General features: G+C 41.7%; 3 protein-coding genes across 6 annotated transcripts; 2 read left to right on the plus strand and 1 right to left on the minus strand.

Annotated features, from left to right (window-relative positions):
* Positions 1–299: 299 nt before the first annotated feature.
* LOC124487281 (kynurenine--oxoglutarate transaminase 3-like) lies at positions 300–4,756 on the minus strand. Of its 4 annotated transcripts, none has more exons than XM_047049487.1 (14): positions 4,577–4,756; positions 4,239–4,321; positions 4,089–4,153; positions 3,855–3,999; positions 3,470–3,619; positions 3,300–3,386; positions 3,055–3,180; positions 2,826–2,946; positions 2,649–2,725; positions 2,435–2,524; positions 2,112–2,298; positions 1,270–1,343; positions 1,017–1,103; positions 300–917 (listed from the first exon to the last, which is right to left on the minus strand). In XM_047049487.1, the coding sequence occupies exons 2-14, from the start codon at positions 4,317–4,319 to the stop codon at positions 858–860; spliced, it is 1,350 nt and encodes a 449-aa protein (XP_046905443.1). In that variant the 5' UTR covers positions 4,320–4,321; positions 4,577–4,756; the 3' UTR covers positions 300–857. The 4 variants fall into 4 exon arrangements, with proteins under 4 accessions (XP_046905443.1, XP_046905442.1, XP_046905444.1 ...); XM_047049486.1 differs by having other exon boundaries at positions 4,573–4,755; XM_047049488.1 differs by lacking the exon at positions 4,577–4,756 and adding an exon at positions 4,422–4,566.
* Positions 4,757–5,605: 849 nt separating this feature from the next.
* On the plus strand, positions 5,606–9,444 carry LOC124487619 (volume-regulated anion channel subunit LRRC8B-like). Its single transcript, XM_047050046.1, has 2 exons — positions 5,606–7,687; positions 9,073–9,444. The coding sequence occupies exons 1-2, from the start codon at positions 5,606–5,608 to the stop codon at positions 9,442–9,444; spliced, it is 2,454 nt and encodes an 817-aa protein (XP_046906002.1).
* Positions 9,445–9,939: 495 nt separating this feature from the next.
* Positions 9,940–17,321, plus strand: LOC124487248 (volume-regulated anion channel subunit LRRC8C-like). Its single transcript, XM_047049426.1, has 3 exons — positions 9,940–10,090; positions 12,033–12,175; positions 13,539–17,321. The coding sequence occupies exons 2-3, from the start codon at positions 12,038–12,040 to the stop codon at positions 15,807–15,809; spliced, it is 2,409 nt and encodes an 802-aa protein (XP_046905382.1). The 5' UTR covers positions 9,940–10,090; positions 12,033–12,037; the 3' UTR covers positions 15,810–17,321.
* Positions 17,322–18,063: the final 742 nt, after the last annotated feature.

Raw genomic sequence — 18,063 nt, forward strand, 5'->3', positions numbered from 1 at the left:
CTCCACAGTAACACAGTTCAAACACATACACAAAATAAGTATTTCATGAGGTAAGAATCATGACAGAAGAATTCAGATTGCCAAGTTTCCTCAACAGGGTTTGTTCTCACATCAATCACACCTAAATCTTCGTCAACTGCAGATCAGTTTTTAATCATGCTACTTTATATAATGTGTTCAATGGTGTACATCATGTGTCACTTTATATGTTCTGTTCTTAATTATGTACTTAACATACAGGACAGTGGATCCTGAGTCCCAGGGCTGAAGATCAATGATTCAGTGCGGGACACGAGACATTCCTGTGTAAAAATATCATTCAAAATGTATTTAATCATCCAAGTTATCTACAACTTCTCTCAAAATTACATCAAATGTGGAGTAGTTTTCAGAAGAACACAACCCATTACCCTGATTGGGCATCTGGCGGAGGTTAGGTTCACAGTGGTACAGAAGGATGGCTGTACTGTTTGAGGTCAAGCCCATCAGAGACATCAAATCTCCCCTTTTCATTATTTTTAACTGTCCAGTCAGGTAAACTGTACACATTAAACATTTTAACTGTTCATAAGTCAGTCTGCCATGACACAATCTATTCATCACTTCCAGAAGTTCTTTATCATGCTCTTTAAGTCACCAAAAAATAGAAGAACGTTTAACATCGGGTCCATTATTACAAAAGTGATGTACTTGTCATATTCTAGTAGTGACTGGACCCAACACAAACTATCCCCCTACAGAATCACTATCAAGAAACTCCCTCATCTCTGTTCCTCTAGTAGTCTAGTTAAGATATTGCCATGTTCCAAGGGGGAAGGGTCTCTATGAACTGTGCATGGACTGATAAGGCCACAGCATCAAACATCTTTGTTCCAGGTCTTCAGGATGGCCTCAGCAGCATCAAGAGTGGCGTCTTGCTGCAGAACGATAAAAAGGAATACGCATGAAGGTCAATTGAGATGGAGGTAAAAATGCATAAACATCACTGCTCCAATTCTGATCCGGTCTGAGTTTACCTTTATGAAGCACAAGCGGATGTACTTCTCAAAATGCTTTTGGGAGGCGTCCCCACAAAATGCGGTGACTGGAATAGCAGCCAGTTTCTACAACCACAACAAACACATAAACATCTAAGGACCCACATTGGCCCAATCACAGCCACAATAAAGATGGCAAGTCTGTATTCAACGTTACCCTGCATGTTCCCTGTATCACGAAAGCATAAAATATGCTATTATTCTTTGTGTCACTTCACTTTACTCTCCTTACTTTTTCTTGGATCATCCATTTGACAAACTTGTAGTCGTATGGTTCATCATCCCCCATGTGTGAAAGATCCTTATCTGAACAACATGGAGAGACCATCAAACTTCCACCCCATACTGTATGTTCTCATCACTGTGAATTAGATCTGATCAATTGGTTTCGAATGTAAAACAAGGTTTAAGGGACCACACAGTCATGAAGGCAAAAATAAATCAATTAAAGGTTTTAACCTTTTGGATTGGTGGTTATGCCTTGACAAATCACACGCCAAAGATGTGAAGTTAGAAAACATACAATAAGCTTGTTGAGGGGCCTTCAAGCCAGTAGAGGGAGCTAAATCATTATCCTTATAGAGCCAACAACATCCAATATAACAAAACTGTAAGTAGAGGGGGGGGGGGGGGGGGGGGGGGGGGGCTTGTATGGTGTTAGCTAGCCTAATATATGCCATTTGTGTTCCAACACAAATGCTAGTGCCTGGTCAGATCATGTTATGCCAATATACACGTTTAAATTGTATTCATTTACCAGACGCTTCTATCCAAAGCAGTATACACAGAAATCCTAACTTGACGGATCTTGTGGGTAATCAACAAGCAAACAGAAGGAAGAGCGTGCGTGCGTGGCTCTGTAAATCATTACTGGACAGTTTAAAACGTCGACACCACAAGCTAATGGGCAAAGCTAATGCACACTCTAATGCACCTCAAGCAATAACCACACAAAAGCCCCTTGTGTGCTGGTATCTCTCTACTAGTGCAGCTTTGGCCAGACCTTTTTCCACATAGTTCTCAAGCACTGCACCGTGAACGCTCCTTCTCAACCGCGATGAGTTATTAACTCACTAAGAGGTGTCACGTCCACGACCATGAAGTATCCGCCCTCCGGGATGATAGGGGACATGCCGGTGTCACGCAAGATGGCTGCCATGCGGTCCCTCTTTCCCTCCAGCTCCACGGCCAGCGAGGAGAAGTAACACTCAGGTTGGCCCATGAGAGGGAAGTCCCGGAGCAGACCCTGGGCCACAGCCTCCTGCGCAAACACCGACACAGTCGGAACTGACCCACGGAATCAACTAAGGGTCTGATGTCATAGACGGAATGAGCAGACTGACGTGTGAGAAGACTGACTTCCTAGTTCTGGAGCTAGGTGGCACGGTTGGCTTTACCTGTAAAGGTGTTGGGCAGGTGTACAGGGTGTTCTGCATCACGGTCTGGAGGTGTTTTATCAGGTGTTCTGGTCCTATAGACCAACCAAGCTGCCACATAAGAAGAAGAAAATAAAAATAATTGAAACATTTTCAGTATTGTCACACAGACTTTATAGGGTAGCCTACTACTGAAAATGAAACATTAAAACTGGATTTTCTTGGCATTGCTAACCTTCCAGCCCGTCACACTGAAGGTCTTCCCAGCACTACTGATAGTGATAGTTCTCTCCCACATACCAGGAAGAGTAGCTATCCAAACAAAGGGGAAAGAGAAAACACGCCCGCTGAATGGGACTTCAAAGCCTACTTTCTTTAGTGAATTATTTCTTGACAGAGAGCCCTTCGGTACCTATTTTGACGTGTTGGTGTCCCTTGTAGATGAGCCACTCGTACACCTCATCGCTGAAACACAGGGTGTCGTGTTTGATACAGAGGTCAGCGATTACCTGCAGCTCATCCCGGGTGAATATCTGTTGTAGGTTAAAACCATGATGAAACTATTGACTTGTCCACATTTGGAGAATATTTGAAATAAAAGAACTTGGAAAAAGGTTTGAACAATTTGGTTTGAAACATACCTTCCCTATCGGATTGTTGGGGGTGTTGATTATAATGGCCTTCGTCTTGGAGTTGAATTTACTTGATAGCTCATCTGGGTCTAACACCCAATCGGCGCTGGAGACATTGTTCTTATCGCCAGGCCTCTGACACGACACAACACAGTAATAATGTGGCCTGATTTTTTCTTACTTAAGCATAGGGGTAAACGTTTACTGTGATTCATAACATCTGTCAACAATATGTTGAATGGAAGTTCACTCACAAGTCTTAATGGTATCAAAACAGGCTTGGCACCCGCCATTCGAACCATGGGCACATAACAGTCAAAGAAGGGTTCAATGATGATAACCTATGGAAACACATGTTAGCATGCGTCCACAAAACACGCTCAGATTCTCATACAGTCATTACTGGTAAAGGGTGAGGACAAACCTCATCTCCCTCCTCTACCAGGCCTTGCATGGTGCTGAACAGGGATCCATAGCCACCCACTGTGACGAGTATTTCCTTGAATGGATCAATCCGGTGGCCATAGACTTTCCCATAAACTTGAGACAGAGCCTTCACCAAAGACGGATGACCCTGTGATGACAAAAACAAATGCGCGACATAACTGGATGACGCGATATCAAATCGGAAACCTGATTGAGGGAGCATGAAATTCTTCCACATGATAATGGCGAGAATAATGTGTGACGGGTTCAATATGAACCTCGCTGGCCAGTTTCGAATGTCTCGCTGTAGCTAATGGATACCCTGGCCTAATGCATGGTATCACATTTCAATGCAGGATGGTTCAAACAATAAAAACACTTACAAAACCTCTGGTGTATTGGTTCATCCTGTCCACTAGCGCAGCTTGGGCTAAACCTTCTTTAACATAAGAAGGCGGCGGTATGTCTGGGTAACCCTGGCCCAAGTTGACAATCGAGGGGTCGGCTGCTACCGATGTAAAGGCCACCCTATCGTTGAAACAGTTTTTTAAGTTGACTGTGTTAGAATGAATTACTGTGTCCTCCTTATAATTATATGACTAGCACAACCATCTTACCATACATTCTTGTCAAGTCCCTCAATCCTTCTGGAGTTTTTGTGCCGTTGTGATGCCATTACAGCCTGAGAATAAGAACATAAAAAAATGTATGATACAATTCAATTTATATTCAGAATTAAAAGTCTGGTTTAGATGTGTGATACGTACTTGTGATGAGGAAAATGTTCTATTGCAGCTGCTTTTAATGAAATTACTTGCCGACCTAGTATAGCACCTTAGGCTGTTCATGTCTGCAAATTACAAACCCGATTACTGTAGGACAACACAAAGCGCGTTGCTAAGAAGCAACACTCATTTACTTAATTTGCACTCTGCTAACAAAAGGCTAACCTTCGTAAAGGGTGCAACAGAGGGCAATCTGTCACACACTAAGTATTTCAACATTAAATGCATGTTGCAAGACACAGACTCTTTACATACGACAAATCCCATTTCCAAAAATGGGCTTTTCTAAAATCGATTTATAACGCCGAGCACTTACTTACAGTCTACCGGAAACAAACAATTTCCCCTCCTCTACTTCTGGCCAATCACAAGGTGCAAAATAAGGTGGTACTGTTTACGTCAACGTATCATTCGAGGGGAGGATGTATTCATTATGACTGAATGAATTATGCCAGTTTGTATCAAGAACAACTTCCCTGCTGTAGTTATGTATGCCTTACAGTAACGTGAACCGGTTGTTTTTAGCTGGTTGACCAATGATGTTCATTGGATGCAATGTGTATCCTGTTCACTGTGAGAGTTCACTGTGAGAGAGTCGAGATCGGGATGATCGTGACTTTCATCAAACCCATCAAATAGAGTTTAAGTGGGCAGATGCTTCTCGAAAAAAAAGGCCAATGTTAAAAAATAATATTTTTTAATAAATAAAAATATTTCTTTAAATGTGCAGGACTATAAACGTGTTTTGGTTGCAAATGTGTTAGTTTTTGTTTATTTTTCATTTATTCTAAGGCTCAGTTAACCTTAGATCTTACATTACAATTGTTTTAATTAGTTATATCTTTGTCAGTTAACGGGCAGGAATATGTAAAGTGTAATATTTTGATTTAGCTCTACCTTTTTATGTGGATAATATAATATTTTGCATTCAACCGTTTGTTGCCAGGCAGGAGGCATTTGTCTAGCCTGACACCCAAAGACGCATCCGTTTGACACTATTTTCTGCTTTTCAAACAAGCCAAATATACGTATCCACTAGAAAAACATGTTTCAATATCAAGACAGTGTAAAAAAACCTCACAAGGTATGGACTGTTTTGTAAGAAATACATAGTGTCTAAAACGTTGGCAGCTAGCAAACGTTAGCGAACGTTACTAGCACTAGCTCTACGGTAACTAACTAGCAGACTTCCGGCAGTTAACCATACGCTGCACCCAGCTATAATAAGATAGACTAGCTAACAGTTGACCCACATTAACAACATTGTTATCAGAGACACAAGTCATAATAAAGTTGACAAGTTAGGGATTTTCCTAATCTGTGGATTTTTGTTACAGTAGGCAACCAAGATGCTTTCTGATGGAGAGCTGAAAGATTTTGCTCGTGGGCAATCCCTGTATCGTGTTCTTCAGCCATGGTGGGACGTTTTCAGCCATTACCTAACCATCATGATGTTCATGATCGGCACTCTAGGAGGTACCCTCCAACTTACACTACGCAAGATTGTCTGTGTCCCTTGTCAAATCACATCAAATGACTTTTGTGGGGCTGTCAACCACCAAGGTGATTCATTGAATGACAGTGCTGCTGAATCTAGCTTTTCAGTTATCTCCATGGCAACACTAAAGATGGATCTTCAACAGTACGCGTATGTCGATGCCGTGTGCTACGAACAGCACCTCCACTGGTTTGGCAAGTTCTTCCCTTATGTTGTGATGTTACAGACACTGGCCCTCGTGCTGATCAGCAACTTTTGGTTCAGGTACCCGAGCACCAGTTCCAGACTCATGCACTTTGTCTCCATCTTACACAAATGTTGCGATTCACCCTGGACTACCCGGGCCCTGTCAGAGACGGTGGCAGAGCAAGGATCGCAGCCGTCTATGAGCATCTCCTCTCCTCCTGATGTCTCTCAGACATTAGCTTCAAACGAGAGCAGGAAGCCAATGGGAACTGAGCTGCTCAGCGTACTTGACAAGAAGGAAGCAGAACAGGCCAAAGCCATTTTTGAAAAGGTAAAAAAACTGAAAGTGCACGTTGAGGATAAAGACACCATTTATCATGTGTACATGATGCAGATTGTTATAAAGATTGTGTTTCTTTTGTTCACCCTGGCATACAGCCCTTACGCAGCTTCACGCATCCTTTTTGATGTGCACTGTGTGGTTAAAACACAGGCGTTAATGCCCTTTCAGGTTTTTCAATGTGTTCACTCGTTGGCCACCATTTTTTGGCTCCTGTCCTTAGTGTACACAGTACTGATGATAGTTTATGGCTCCACTTGCCTCTACAGTTTTTGGTGGGTGATGAGAAACTCTCTCCGGGAATACTCCTTTGGATCTTTGCGTGAAGAAAGCAGTTTTAGTGACATTCCCGACGTCAAGAATGACTTTGCCTTTATCCTGCACCTCCTCGATCAATACAATCCCCTGTTCGCCAAACGTTTCGCTGTGTTCCTATCTGAGGTCAGTGAGAAGAAACTAAGGCAGCTCAATCTGAATTACCTTTGGCCGTTGGAAAAGCTAACGCTGAAGCTAGTGCGCAACACACAGGACCAGCTAGAGATCCACCTGATTGCTCTCAGCGGCATCCCTGATGCTGTGTTTGACATTAGGGACCTGGAGGTTCTGAAACTGCAATTCATCCCGGACGCTAGACTCCCACAAAAGCTCACTCAACTGGGACAGCTTAGTGAGCTGTGGCTGGACCATTCTCCAGCGACAGTGGACCTTCACGCGCTGGCCTTTCTCTCGGAGAAGCTGAAGATTCTTCGGATGAAATTCACGGAGGTGGACCAAATGCCGTGGTGGATCGTCAACTTGCTTAACTTGTGCGAACTGTATCTGTATGGAAGCATGTTTTCTCAGGACAATACAGCCTTCATCAACGGTTTACCCAAACTAAAGAATCTGAAAGTGTTATTCCTTAAGTGTAGTCTCACGGCTTTGCCTAAAGTGATCACAAATTCACTTCCTTCAATACAAAAGCTTTTCATAGACAACGAAGGCACACAGCTCGCGGTCTTGCAGAGTTTAAAAATGATGACGCAGCTCACCAGTTTAGAGCTGCTAAACTGTGACCTTCAGAGAATACCAAGCCCCATTTTCAGTTTAAAGAACCTGCAAGAGCTCGACCTGAGAGAAAACAACCTGAAAACAATTGAGGAAATCATCAGTTTTCAACACTTGCCATGGCTTAATACCCTGAAAATGAAGTTCAACAGCATCACGTACATCCCAGTGTACATTGGAGTCCTCCAGAGTCTGGAGTACCTTCAGCTCAGTCACAATCATATCAACTGTATACCCTCACAACTTTTCCTTTGTAGCAGACTCTGCCATCTCGATCTTAGCTACAACAACCTCTCTGTCATTCCCAATGAAATACAGGACCTGAAAAGGCTCCAGGTTTTAAACTTGTCGAACAACAACGTGAGTATGCTGTTAACGTTGGCTGACTTATTCATAACAGTTCTTGCATTTTGATCAGTGCACTGGTCTGGTATTGCATGATGATGTTGCACAGTCCACAAGTATTTGGAAAGAGGTATAATTTTGAAGGTTGTTTATAATACTAATGTATCTGATGTATTGATTTAACAGATGTTTTCATCCATAGCTACGTGCAAGGGATTATTTGAACCTGCAAACTCTTGGTCTTCAGTCAAATGCTCTCCAACTGAGCTTAAAGCTGAGAGCAATAGGCTATAATCACGCCCATAGCCTATAGAATCCCACCAAGGAAAAATCTCCTGCCCCATCTCACCCTACAACAGTTAAACACAACAAAAAGACCCAGACTATGGCAGCAATATCCCCCTTTACAACCCAAGGCATCCAGCCACATGAAACACAGCACTAAAAAGGAGCATTCAATTACCCCAATATCCCTCAAGTCCTGCCCCGTTGCTATTTAAATAACTACATGTTAATTCAGCTCCTTATTCAAGAATACCAACATGCACCTTTATTATGCAGATATACCTGATTTAAAAAAAAAAAAAATGTAAATGTCTAAAATACAAATATGGGGTAGAAGGTGTACGTAGTGCATGGTCTATCCAAATCTATTCCATAAAACAGGCTTTCTAACTGAAAGTAGTTGCATTGAAAACAAACAGATTATTGCTTATTTTATATTAATGTCAATAATTATAATAAAACTTGAAGCTACTAAACTTAATCAAGTTGAGGAATATCAAGCTTAAAAAAATAGAGGAAAAAAAGCAAAACTCCAATAGTGTGTGCCTTACTCAGGAGTCTGCTGTCTGCCGTAGGCTCATTAAGAGGAGTCTAAACTCAAACGCAAGCAGATGTGTGTTTGCTACATTCTTAAGTACCCAATCGTACTTTCAAAAAGCACACCAAGTCTGGAGATACAACCCTGGCTATAGAACCTGCAAGGAATAAACACGACAAAGAGAACCCTGGATGAATACAAATTCAAATAGGCCCATCACTAGACTTTTCGGTGGTGAATTTGGCCAAAGGCTGAGTGCCTAATGTAAAAGTGGATTTAAGTGCTCCAATTTAGCTTGACATTGGGTATGTCATCTTCCCTGCTTTCTCACATCTTGAGATGTTTGTAGATAACGTCATAAATGTGATTGAGAAAGAGAGTGCATGTGGAAATGACTGAATCCGTGATTATGCACAAATGTGAAAAGTGATGTTTTGAAGCGTTCTTTCATTTTGACACGTCTCGATGTGTTCTGAAAAGCAATTCTGATCGCCAGTCCTCAGAACAGCCGACAGATGACTCATGACTAACCGTAACCCCCTAAAAAATAATAATATCCTTTGTTCTCCTTGTCAAGATTGAAACGCTTCCAGATGAAATGTTCAAAAACAAGACCCTGCAGTCCCTTCTGCTCAGCCACAACTGCCTGGCTGTGGTGCCCAGCTTGGTGAGTGAGCTGACTGGCCTTATACTGCTTGACCTGAGGGGAAATCAGCTGGAGAAACTCCCTGCAGAGCTGGAAGCATGCCAGTGCCTCATGCCCAACGGACTAGTGGTTGAGGAGTGTCTTCTCAACTCTCTTCCACCCAGTGTTAAAGAAGGTTTCCAGAGGTCAGACAGAGAGTATTTGGGCAAGTGTGAAACAGAGAGTGCAAGTAATTCATTGAACTGCAACCCGATAATCTGCAATGCAGGTTATGGAGACAGCAGTCTCTTGAACTCTATGTGATTTGTGACCACATTGTTGAAACCCCACCGCACACCTTTGTATAAGCCTTTGTGTATCGTTGACTGTTGTCTATTTTTAATTGTTCAAAAGCGTATTTAGAAAGATTGCTTTCCACCTTAAAATTAACTTACTACTGCAATTGTATTTTCATAATCACTCATACTTGTTATGTGGTTCTGTTTCATTTGTAATAGCCAACCGGTACATGTTTATCTTCTGGCGCACTTTATATTACAATAGACCCCTCAACATTCCCGTATACCTCGGGAAATATTCCCTCACGTGGTTAGAAGGAAACGTCCAAGCGCTATTTTTAGTTGATAGTATGCCAAATATGAATTGTGGAGTCGTTGCATAGTGTGTTGGATTATAAATAAAGTCTTCTGCGTTATTCTAAACATATAACCCGTGTTTGGTGTTGTTATACAATTTGCAAGGCGGACCTTCTCTATTAAAAATCTCTTGCCAAAACTCAAGTCCCCGCCCTAACACCGTATGCGAGACAGCAGTCTTCAGTGATTCACAAGCAAGAGCACTGAAACAGCGTAGCAATAACGGGACGGGAAGGAACACATATTCCACAAGGACATGCTACTGCCCTAAAAAGTACAGTCGCTTACGAACGTCACAGCCGAACATTGATAAGGTAGGTCATCTTTTTATCCTAATTATTTTGTTGCTGTAGTCTTTTTAATGAGAACTGTAACATGTTTTTGGCTCGAAGTTATACCAACATACCTTTAAGGTGAGCTACATGTTATCATGACAATGAAAACCGCTCTGCTTCATGCACCGCTACGATCTCACACAAATTAGGTATGTTTTATCATGGTCTTGTGTGTACTAGCTAAAAGTGCGGCTTCCTGCATTCGTGTCTTGAAAACCACGAGCCCTCCTTTATATGCCAGGAAAACAAGGACCATCAATGTGAAAAGATTTCCATTGATAAATGAAACTGTCCAGTTATTTGTGGCGGCTATATATTTGAGAAAATAAAAATGAAATGACAGAATGTAAAGAGTAAAAGTTAATCAGAAATGGATTTGTCATTTTTGCCGGATATTCCAAATAAATGCAAAAAATTGGGATGTGTTTCCCATTCTAACAAACCAAAACAAGATTTAGTGTCCTTAGCCCTTGAGATCCACCAGAAACATACCATTCTTCAGCGGGGTTTCCAAGTCGAACACTGGTTTGAGTTCCTAATACAGTGTTTTTCCATGGTCTCATCGGAAGTATGGGCATCCTTGGGGCTGGGTGTGATCCAGACAAGAGTATTCTGTTTTTGGCTGCAACATTTCCTGTCAGGAAAAGGCTGGTACATGTGTCTTGTTTGATGGTGATAATGCTGAAGGTCAAAAGGATCAAATGCACTATTCTTATTAATATATTCAGAGTAGTATGTAATTAACTCAACGCTATGCTATACCTCTGTATTTAAGTGCAGTACTACAAACACTAGAAGGACTGTAAACCACCATTGTGTTCATTTGTGTTGTCAGCTGCAAGTCATGACAACTGTTGAAGACCAGACTCCTCTAAATATTGCTTAACCAGGATATATGTGTTTTCAAACACATATTAGTAGTGAAGTAGAAACCTTAGTCAAAAAGACCAAAAGATAAACAGATTGGTCTCAGCATAGTTGTTTATTTGCAGTAGTATAAACCAATGCAGCTGTGCTATTCTGTCGGGAACTTCAGCTTATGACAAACACTGTGGAACAGTCTTTCTTTTTTCACAATAGACTCTGAAGTTTCAAGATACCATTTATCTGTTCAAGTATACAATCCAAATAATATGAATCTCTCAGTATACAGTCTATTTGAAAATAAAAGATTAGGCTAGTTCATGAAAACTTTGCAGCTGAGTCTAAAGTAACTGAGCTATGCCAGGCTGCTGAATCAGTGTGCAAGTTAGAAAAGGCTTTTTATGAGGTTTGGTCATGGTATGTAAAAACGCAATAGGCAGGGGCACACACAATCATGACCCAAAACACGCACAAAGTTGTTTAAGAACTGGAACACACTTGTCAAGACAGTTTGTGTATTGTGCATTTTTTTAAGTATAGGAAGATGCATCGACTAAGCACATTGCCATGATAAAGCAGAGAAGCAGGATCAGTGACATAAAATCACAAGTCATGTTGGCTGTGATAGGAAGGCTACATAATGGCTGTGATGATACTGGACTCAAATAGCCTGCTGTGCATGGATGTCTTTAGAGACTTTCTAACTGTATTTTGCTTCCTTAATACATCGTTGGCATTCATGATCATTAAATGGTTTGATGTTCACTTGCACGAAAAGTTGTCTACAGTTTTGTGTGTTGTCTTTTCTCATGTGTTTTGGATGGTCTTTGGTATTCTGGTTTTCACTGAGGTATCTTTGTGTTTTAGCCTCCATTTGTTGGAGTGCCAATCCGTCCCAACATGAGGCCTTTTGCCTCCTACCAGGCAATGTTTGTAAACAACAACTTTACATTGCAAACAACAAAAAATCCCAGCATTGTAAAACGGGGGTGGGGTGGGGGGGTAAGGAAGGGTGAACATTTTACGAAGACTAATTTGCCTGTTTGTGTCCCAACAGGAGCCATGATTCCGGTTACAGAGTTCCGTCAGTTCACTGAACAGCAGCCCGCGTTCAGGGTACTGAAGCCATGGTGGGACGTGTTCACAGACTACCTCTCGGTAGTCATGCTGATGATCGGTGTGTTTGGATGCACTCTGCAGGTCAGCATCGCTTAAACACGCGTTCAAAAACATACTTAGAGACAGTATTCAAGTGCAAAATCTTGACTTATCCACAGTATTATATAGTGTGTAGGTATGAATGTATAATTGTGTTTTGTGTTGCTTCATTTGACTTAGTAAATGTATCGTGTGCGTATAGTCAAAAGTTCTCCTCAAAAGATTCGCATGTTGATTTACGTGGGCTGAACCCTTGAGAAAGGAAGATACACAGCACCCAAAGTGTATTTGTGTCCAAACAGGCACAAACAACTTAGTGAAAATAAAGCCAGCTGTGTGACAGTTTAATGGGAGTTTACCAACGGAAAGGGGGAGACATTCCTGCACCCCACCACGGACTGGTTTCCCGCCCACCCGCATAAACACTTGATTGTAAAGGCCACTGTCCTGTCACGATGTTACTCTGTCCAGTCTGGGACAGTACGCCTGGGGTACAGCTATGGTTTAAATCTCATGTCAATTATAAACCCACCCTTATTGACAGGAACCCTTTATTTGTGTGATGACATCCTCTGTTATGCCTTGGGGGACTGCAGTAGCAGTACTGTTGTTTAGAAATGTATTTTCATGGTTTGTAAATACAGTGTATTATTCATTATTATGTTGAATCGGATGACTCTCAGGGGTTTACACAAAGGCTTGTGGCCTTGTGAAAGCAGGCATTATTGTTGTAATGAATACATTTCCAGTCATTATGGGGCTGACTCCATCTAAAGTGGTCGGGGTAAACATTAAACTGCCCTGCCAGAATGTTGTTTTTCATGCAAGAAACGGCAGTAAACAGCATTTAGACAGAATCAGTGTGTTAGAAAGGTGGAGAAGCTCTCCTTGTGTCCAGGGAAACTGCTATTGGACTGCAAGATTCTGCTGATCCGCCCTCTTGGAAGCCTCTGACTTAGCACTTCCTGTCTCACCACAGCACCACCCTTTACCCTTCACGTTGTCAGCTAATGGTCTTGTTCAAAGCAGATACACCATCAACATTACATGAAAAATATGTATAATATAGGTTGTGCCTCTGTTAAAGCTCAAACAAAAAATAATGTCCTACCAATCAGACTGGGCAAATACTTGATTGTTGAAGTCTCTTGCCACCAACAAATTAATTGACCATTTCCTGTCTGAGTCACTTCCTTCCATGTTTATCACAGTAAGTGAAGATTAGATATACTACTCAACTGTGTTCAATGCTGCTGGCTCATGGTACTTTGTAATACATTTTGTTTTACTGTGCTTGTACTAACGTGCATGCTGAAGCCCTCTGGTGGCATAAAATGTCCTCACACATTGATCAAGTTCTGTTGAATTTCAAATCCTAACCTACGTGTTCTGTGTTTCATTTTAGGTGATGCAAGACAAAATCATCTGCCTTCCACAGAGAACGTCTTTGCCAAACCAATCGATTCTAATGCAGAATAACAATGAGTCTGCAATGGAGTCATCTCTACCCACCGCCACAAATCTATCTTATCTGCCGAAAGAAATGAAGGGCCTCAAGTTCAACCTTGACCTCCAGCAGTACAGCTTCATCAATCAGATGTGCTATGAGAAGGCTTTGCACTGGTACGCCAAGTACTTTCCATACCTAGTCCTCATACACACAGTCATATTCATGGTGTGTAGCAACTTCTGGTTCAAATTTCCAGGCTCTAGTTCTAAAATAGAGCATTTTGTCTCGATCCTGGGTAAATGCTTTGATTCCCCCTGGACCACACGGGCATTGTCGGAAGTTTCGGGTGAAAACCCAGAGGAAAAGGACCCGAAACAGAACCAGGGCAGCAAATGTGACATAAACGACTCGGTTGTAGAGGCCAGTTTAGAGAAGGCACAGTCCCTCAAGTCTATCCCAGAGAAGATTGTGGTGGACAAGCCTTCAGCAAGTGTCCTGGAGAAGAAAGAAGGTGAACAAGCCAAAGCTCTGTTTGAGAAGGTCAAGAAATTCCGCTTGCACGTGGAGGAAGGAGATATCCTCTACATGATGTATGTTCGTCAGACTGTGATCAAGGTGCTAAAATTCCTTCTTATAATTGCGTACAACAGTGCTCTCGTGTCTGAGGTACAGATCACAGTTAACTGCAATGTGGATATACAGGAAATGACAGGCTACAAGCATTTCTCGTGTAACCACACCATGGCTCATCTGTTCTCCAAGCTTTCGTACTGCTACTTGTGCTTCGTGGCTGTCTATGGATTCACGTGCCTTTACACATCCTACTGGCTGTTTTACCGCTCTCTCAAAGAATACTCCTTTGAGTATGTGAGGCAAGAAACAGGCATTGATGATATTCCAGATGTGAAAAATGACTTTGCTTTCATGCTTCACATGATTGACCAGTATGATCCCCTGTATTCGAAACGGTTTGCCGTGTTCCTCTCCGAAGTCAGTGAGAACAAACTTAAACAGCTCAACCTCAACCACGAGTGGACAGCGGAGAAGCTGCGTCTGAAATTGCAGGTCAACTCCAACAACAGACTCGAACTCCAGTTGTTTATGCTGTCTGGGCTACCGGACACTATATTCGAGGTGACCGAGCTCCAGTCGCTGAAGCTGGAGATCATCAACAACGTCACTATTCCCGCCTCCATATCCCAGTTGGAGGACCTCCAGGAGCTCTCGCTGTACCAGTGCTGCCTAAAGGTGCACACAGCAGCCAACTCCTTCCTGAAAGAGAACCTCAAAGTGCTTCGAGTGAAGTTTGACGACAGCAGGGAGCTGCCTAATTGGTTCTACGGCCTACGCAACCTGGAGGAGCTCTACCTGATTGGTTCACTAAGTCCTGATACCACCAAGGACAAGACTGTCACTCTAGAGTCCCTGCGAGAGCTGAAGTCTCTGAAGATTCTGTCTCTCAAGAGCAACTTCACCAAAATCCCCCAGTCTATAGTAGACGTATCCCATCATCTGCAGCGTCTCTACATCCACAACGATGGCACCAAGCTGGTCATGCTGAACAACCTGAAGAAGATGGTGAATCTCATCGATCTGGAACTAGTGCATTGCGATCTGGAACGTATCCCTCACGCTATCTTCAGCCTTTCGAACCTACAGGAACTGGATCTGAAGGAGAACAACATTCGCTCCATAGAGGAGATCATAAGCTTCCAGCATCTGCGTAAGCTAACGTGCCTCAAGCTATGGCACAACAGCATCGCCTACATCCCGGAGCATGTCAAAAAGCTTGGCAGCTTGGAGCGCCTTTACTTTAGCCACAACAAGATTGAGATATTGCCCTCGCACCTGTTTTTATGCAACAAGTTGCGCCATCTTGACATGTCAAACAACGACATTCGCTTTATCCCTCCAGAGATCGGCGTTCTTCAGAGCCTACAGTACTTTTCTGTCTCGTGCAACAAGATTGAGAATCTCCCCGATGAGCTATTTTTTTGCAAGAAACTGAAAACCCTCAAGTTGGGTAGGAATACCCTGTCCTTGCTGTCACCAAAGATTTCTTCCCTGGTTCAGCTGACACATTTGGAGCTCAAGGGAAACCATTTTGAGGTCCTCCCACCAGAGCTTAGCCTCTGTCGGGCCTTGAAGCGCAGTGGCCTTGTGGTGGAAGACCTCCTTTTTGACACATTGCCTTCTGATATCAGGGACCAAATGAAGGCGGAGTGATACTGCCTTTTGTCTTAGATCTTAAGTGCCGACTGTCTTAATCCGACAGTACAATCTGACAATGGTAGTTTTTACTTAGGACATGAATCATCAACAAACTCAAGTACTACATCAATTGTTTAGTTTGAATTCGAATGAACTATGTTTTCGTTGTGCACGTTCAAAACAAAACAAATCAGATTCATTGTTTCCGTGGATTTCAACCACAGTATATGAAGGTTTTTGTAGTGGCATTTAGTTTTTTATTTTTATTTATGACTTCATTTTCTTACGGTTAGATTTTCTAGTAAATTTCAATGAACTGTCATTGTGCTATATTTAGAATGACAACATGTATTGCATTTGAATTCTAGAGAGCACTAGAATCTCTGCCTATTCCAAGCTTCTTCAACTCCAAATGTAGTGACGGTGGTACGAAATCACCGTGGTGACGAAGGCAGCCGCGGTGTATTCATACTTATCGTATGCCCTTCTCCTTTTCAAACTAATAATGCATAGTATTTCTAAAAAGGTCAAGTTCCTAAAACAATCTAAGCTTACAGTACATTGGACTGGGAATTCCAATTCCAATATACAGTATCTCCTTCACGCAAAGCTTAACCAATAAACCGTGTCTGTGATGTTGTTTACCATGATGAATATCGTTAGTATATAGTTAGGATTGGTATTATTAATTTTTCAAGACGTTGTGTTATTTCCAAAGTGGTCTTTTTTCAATGAAAAAAAAAGAAAGAAAAACCAGTCATCAAATTAATGTCTGTTTCTCTGCTCAGGGAGGCTCTAATAAACTTAAAAGTGACTCTAAAAATCGATCTGTTCCTTTTCATCATGAGGTTTTGTTTTATTCAATCACATTATAGCTGCATAGCTAAATAGACCAGCCAAATGATGACACCTGGATTGACAGATTAATTCAAATATAAGCCATATGCTTAAATTCAATTCACTTTATTGATCCCAAAGGAAGTTCCATGTGTATGTGCATTGAAATGTATCCAATTCGTATAGTTCCATGTCAACTTTGGTGGAGTCTGCTTCCAACATCTGCTTGATAAGGGAAACTAAACGAGTCAAAATAGAACCAGAAATGTGGGCTGGGCTGGGGTGGGGATGGCAGCGACCAACCAGCACGAGAGTAGGTTGTAAACGCGCATGTCTATTATTAGCAGAGTTAAAACCAGCAGCAGCTGAAGCTTTGCAGCGTCGCCTGCAGGGTCCAAGAAGTATTTCTGGAATTTTAAATCGATTGGCATAGGCACCGTGCGCGTGTGTGCAAATACTCTTGTCAACAGACAACGCGCCAGCTGTCACTTGGAGCGCTTCATGAGTCAATCAGCTGAAAATGTGCTCCGCCTAATATCAATGAAAGATCAAAAACGTTTCCTTTTTTTCTCTCCCTGTATGTAAAGCTTAACCTGTAAGGTGCAAGGATAGTGATGTTTTGTACCGTTTTTATACAATTTTCTGTTAGTTTTTTTCTTTGTCAAGGAATAAACAGCTGCTTTAACAGTTTTTTTTACGATGTGTTATTTATAGTTCCAGTAGCCTACAGCTGTCACTCCCAATTAGGACATCAGAAACAAGTTGTATGTCAGTGTACAAGTCAGAGATGATAGCCTACCATATTTTCAAGCCATCAAATGGCTTGCAGTCTATTATCTCACTCAAGATGGCAGCATCGTGCAAAAATTTAATAATTTGGTTTTAAACGTAGAACCAGAGAACATGCGAAGGAATTTTAATGCTGATATAATCCAATCTATCGACATAAATCTTAAATGTTAATGGTGTACATGTGTCTCTCTAGGTTGTGTAGGCTATTCATCTGTGATATGATGGGAACTTAGCCTAAGTGATAAGAACATGAAGCAACAAGCCTAAAGTTGGTCTGGTTAAGACAGTTGGAGGATCTAAGAGTGAAAAAAAATGTTAATCTTATTCATCTGACAAAATAGTGAATGCTGACTAAAATGGCAAATGACTGAAACAGTTCCAAGTGAAATCGTTCAGATGTTCCAGACGCCTTTGTTTCCTTTTTTGGCAAACTTCCATGTCTGAAGTTGTGTTGAATTTCTGCAGGATTATAGGCCTTAATTTAGAGTTTCTATAGGCTACGTCAGAAAACATATGGAAATATATTTTGGTTGATAATCCACACTTGCATTTGTAAAAACGCAAACACATCTTTACAGTTAAGATAAATATTCTTGATAACATAATGAGAATGTTTTCTGTGTATTTAGTAGCCTATAAC

This window comes from Hypomesus transpacificus, chromosome 26, assembly GCF_021917145.1.
Source record: "Hypomesus transpacificus isolate Combined female chromosome 26, fHypTra1, whole genome shotgun sequence".
NCBI lineage: Eukaryota > Metazoa > Chordata > Actinopteri > Osmeriformes > Osmeridae > Hypomesus > Hypomesus transpacificus.

What these genes read in the sequence shown, in the direction of transcription:
- LOC124487281 (XM_047049487.1), bottom strand. Translation starts at nt 4,319, where the DNA reads ATGAACAGCCTAAGGTGCTATACTAGGTCGGCAAGTAATTTCATTAAA. An exon ending in CGTGGACGTGACACCTCTTA is followed by an intron (nt 1,344 to 2,111) that starts GTGAGTTAATAA and finishes CATGTTGTTCAG; the next exon opens with ATAAGGATCTTTCACACATG. An exon ending in TCCGCTTGTGCTTCATAAAG is followed by an intron (nt 918 to 1,016) that starts GTAAACTCAGAC and finishes ATCGTTCTGCAG; the next exon opens with CAAGACGCCACTCTTGATGC.
- LOC124487619 (XM_047050046.1), top strand. Translation starts at nt 5,606, where the DNA reads ATGCTTTCTGATGGAGAGCTGAAAGATTTTGCTCGTGGGCAATCCCTG. An exon ending in TAAACTTGTCGAACAACAAC is followed by an intron (nt 7,688 to 9,072) that starts GTGAGTATGCTG and finishes CTCCTTGTCAAG; the next exon opens with ATTGAAACGCTTCCAGATGA.
- LOC124487248 (XM_047049426.1), top strand. Translation starts at nt 12,038, where the DNA reads ATGATTCCGGTTACAGAGTTCCGTCAGTTCACTGAACAGCAGCCCGCG. An exon ending in TGTTTGGATGCACTCTGCAG is followed by an intron (nt 12,176 to 13,538) that starts GTCAGCATCGCT and finishes GTTTCATTTTAG; the next exon opens with GTGATGCAAGACAAAATCAT.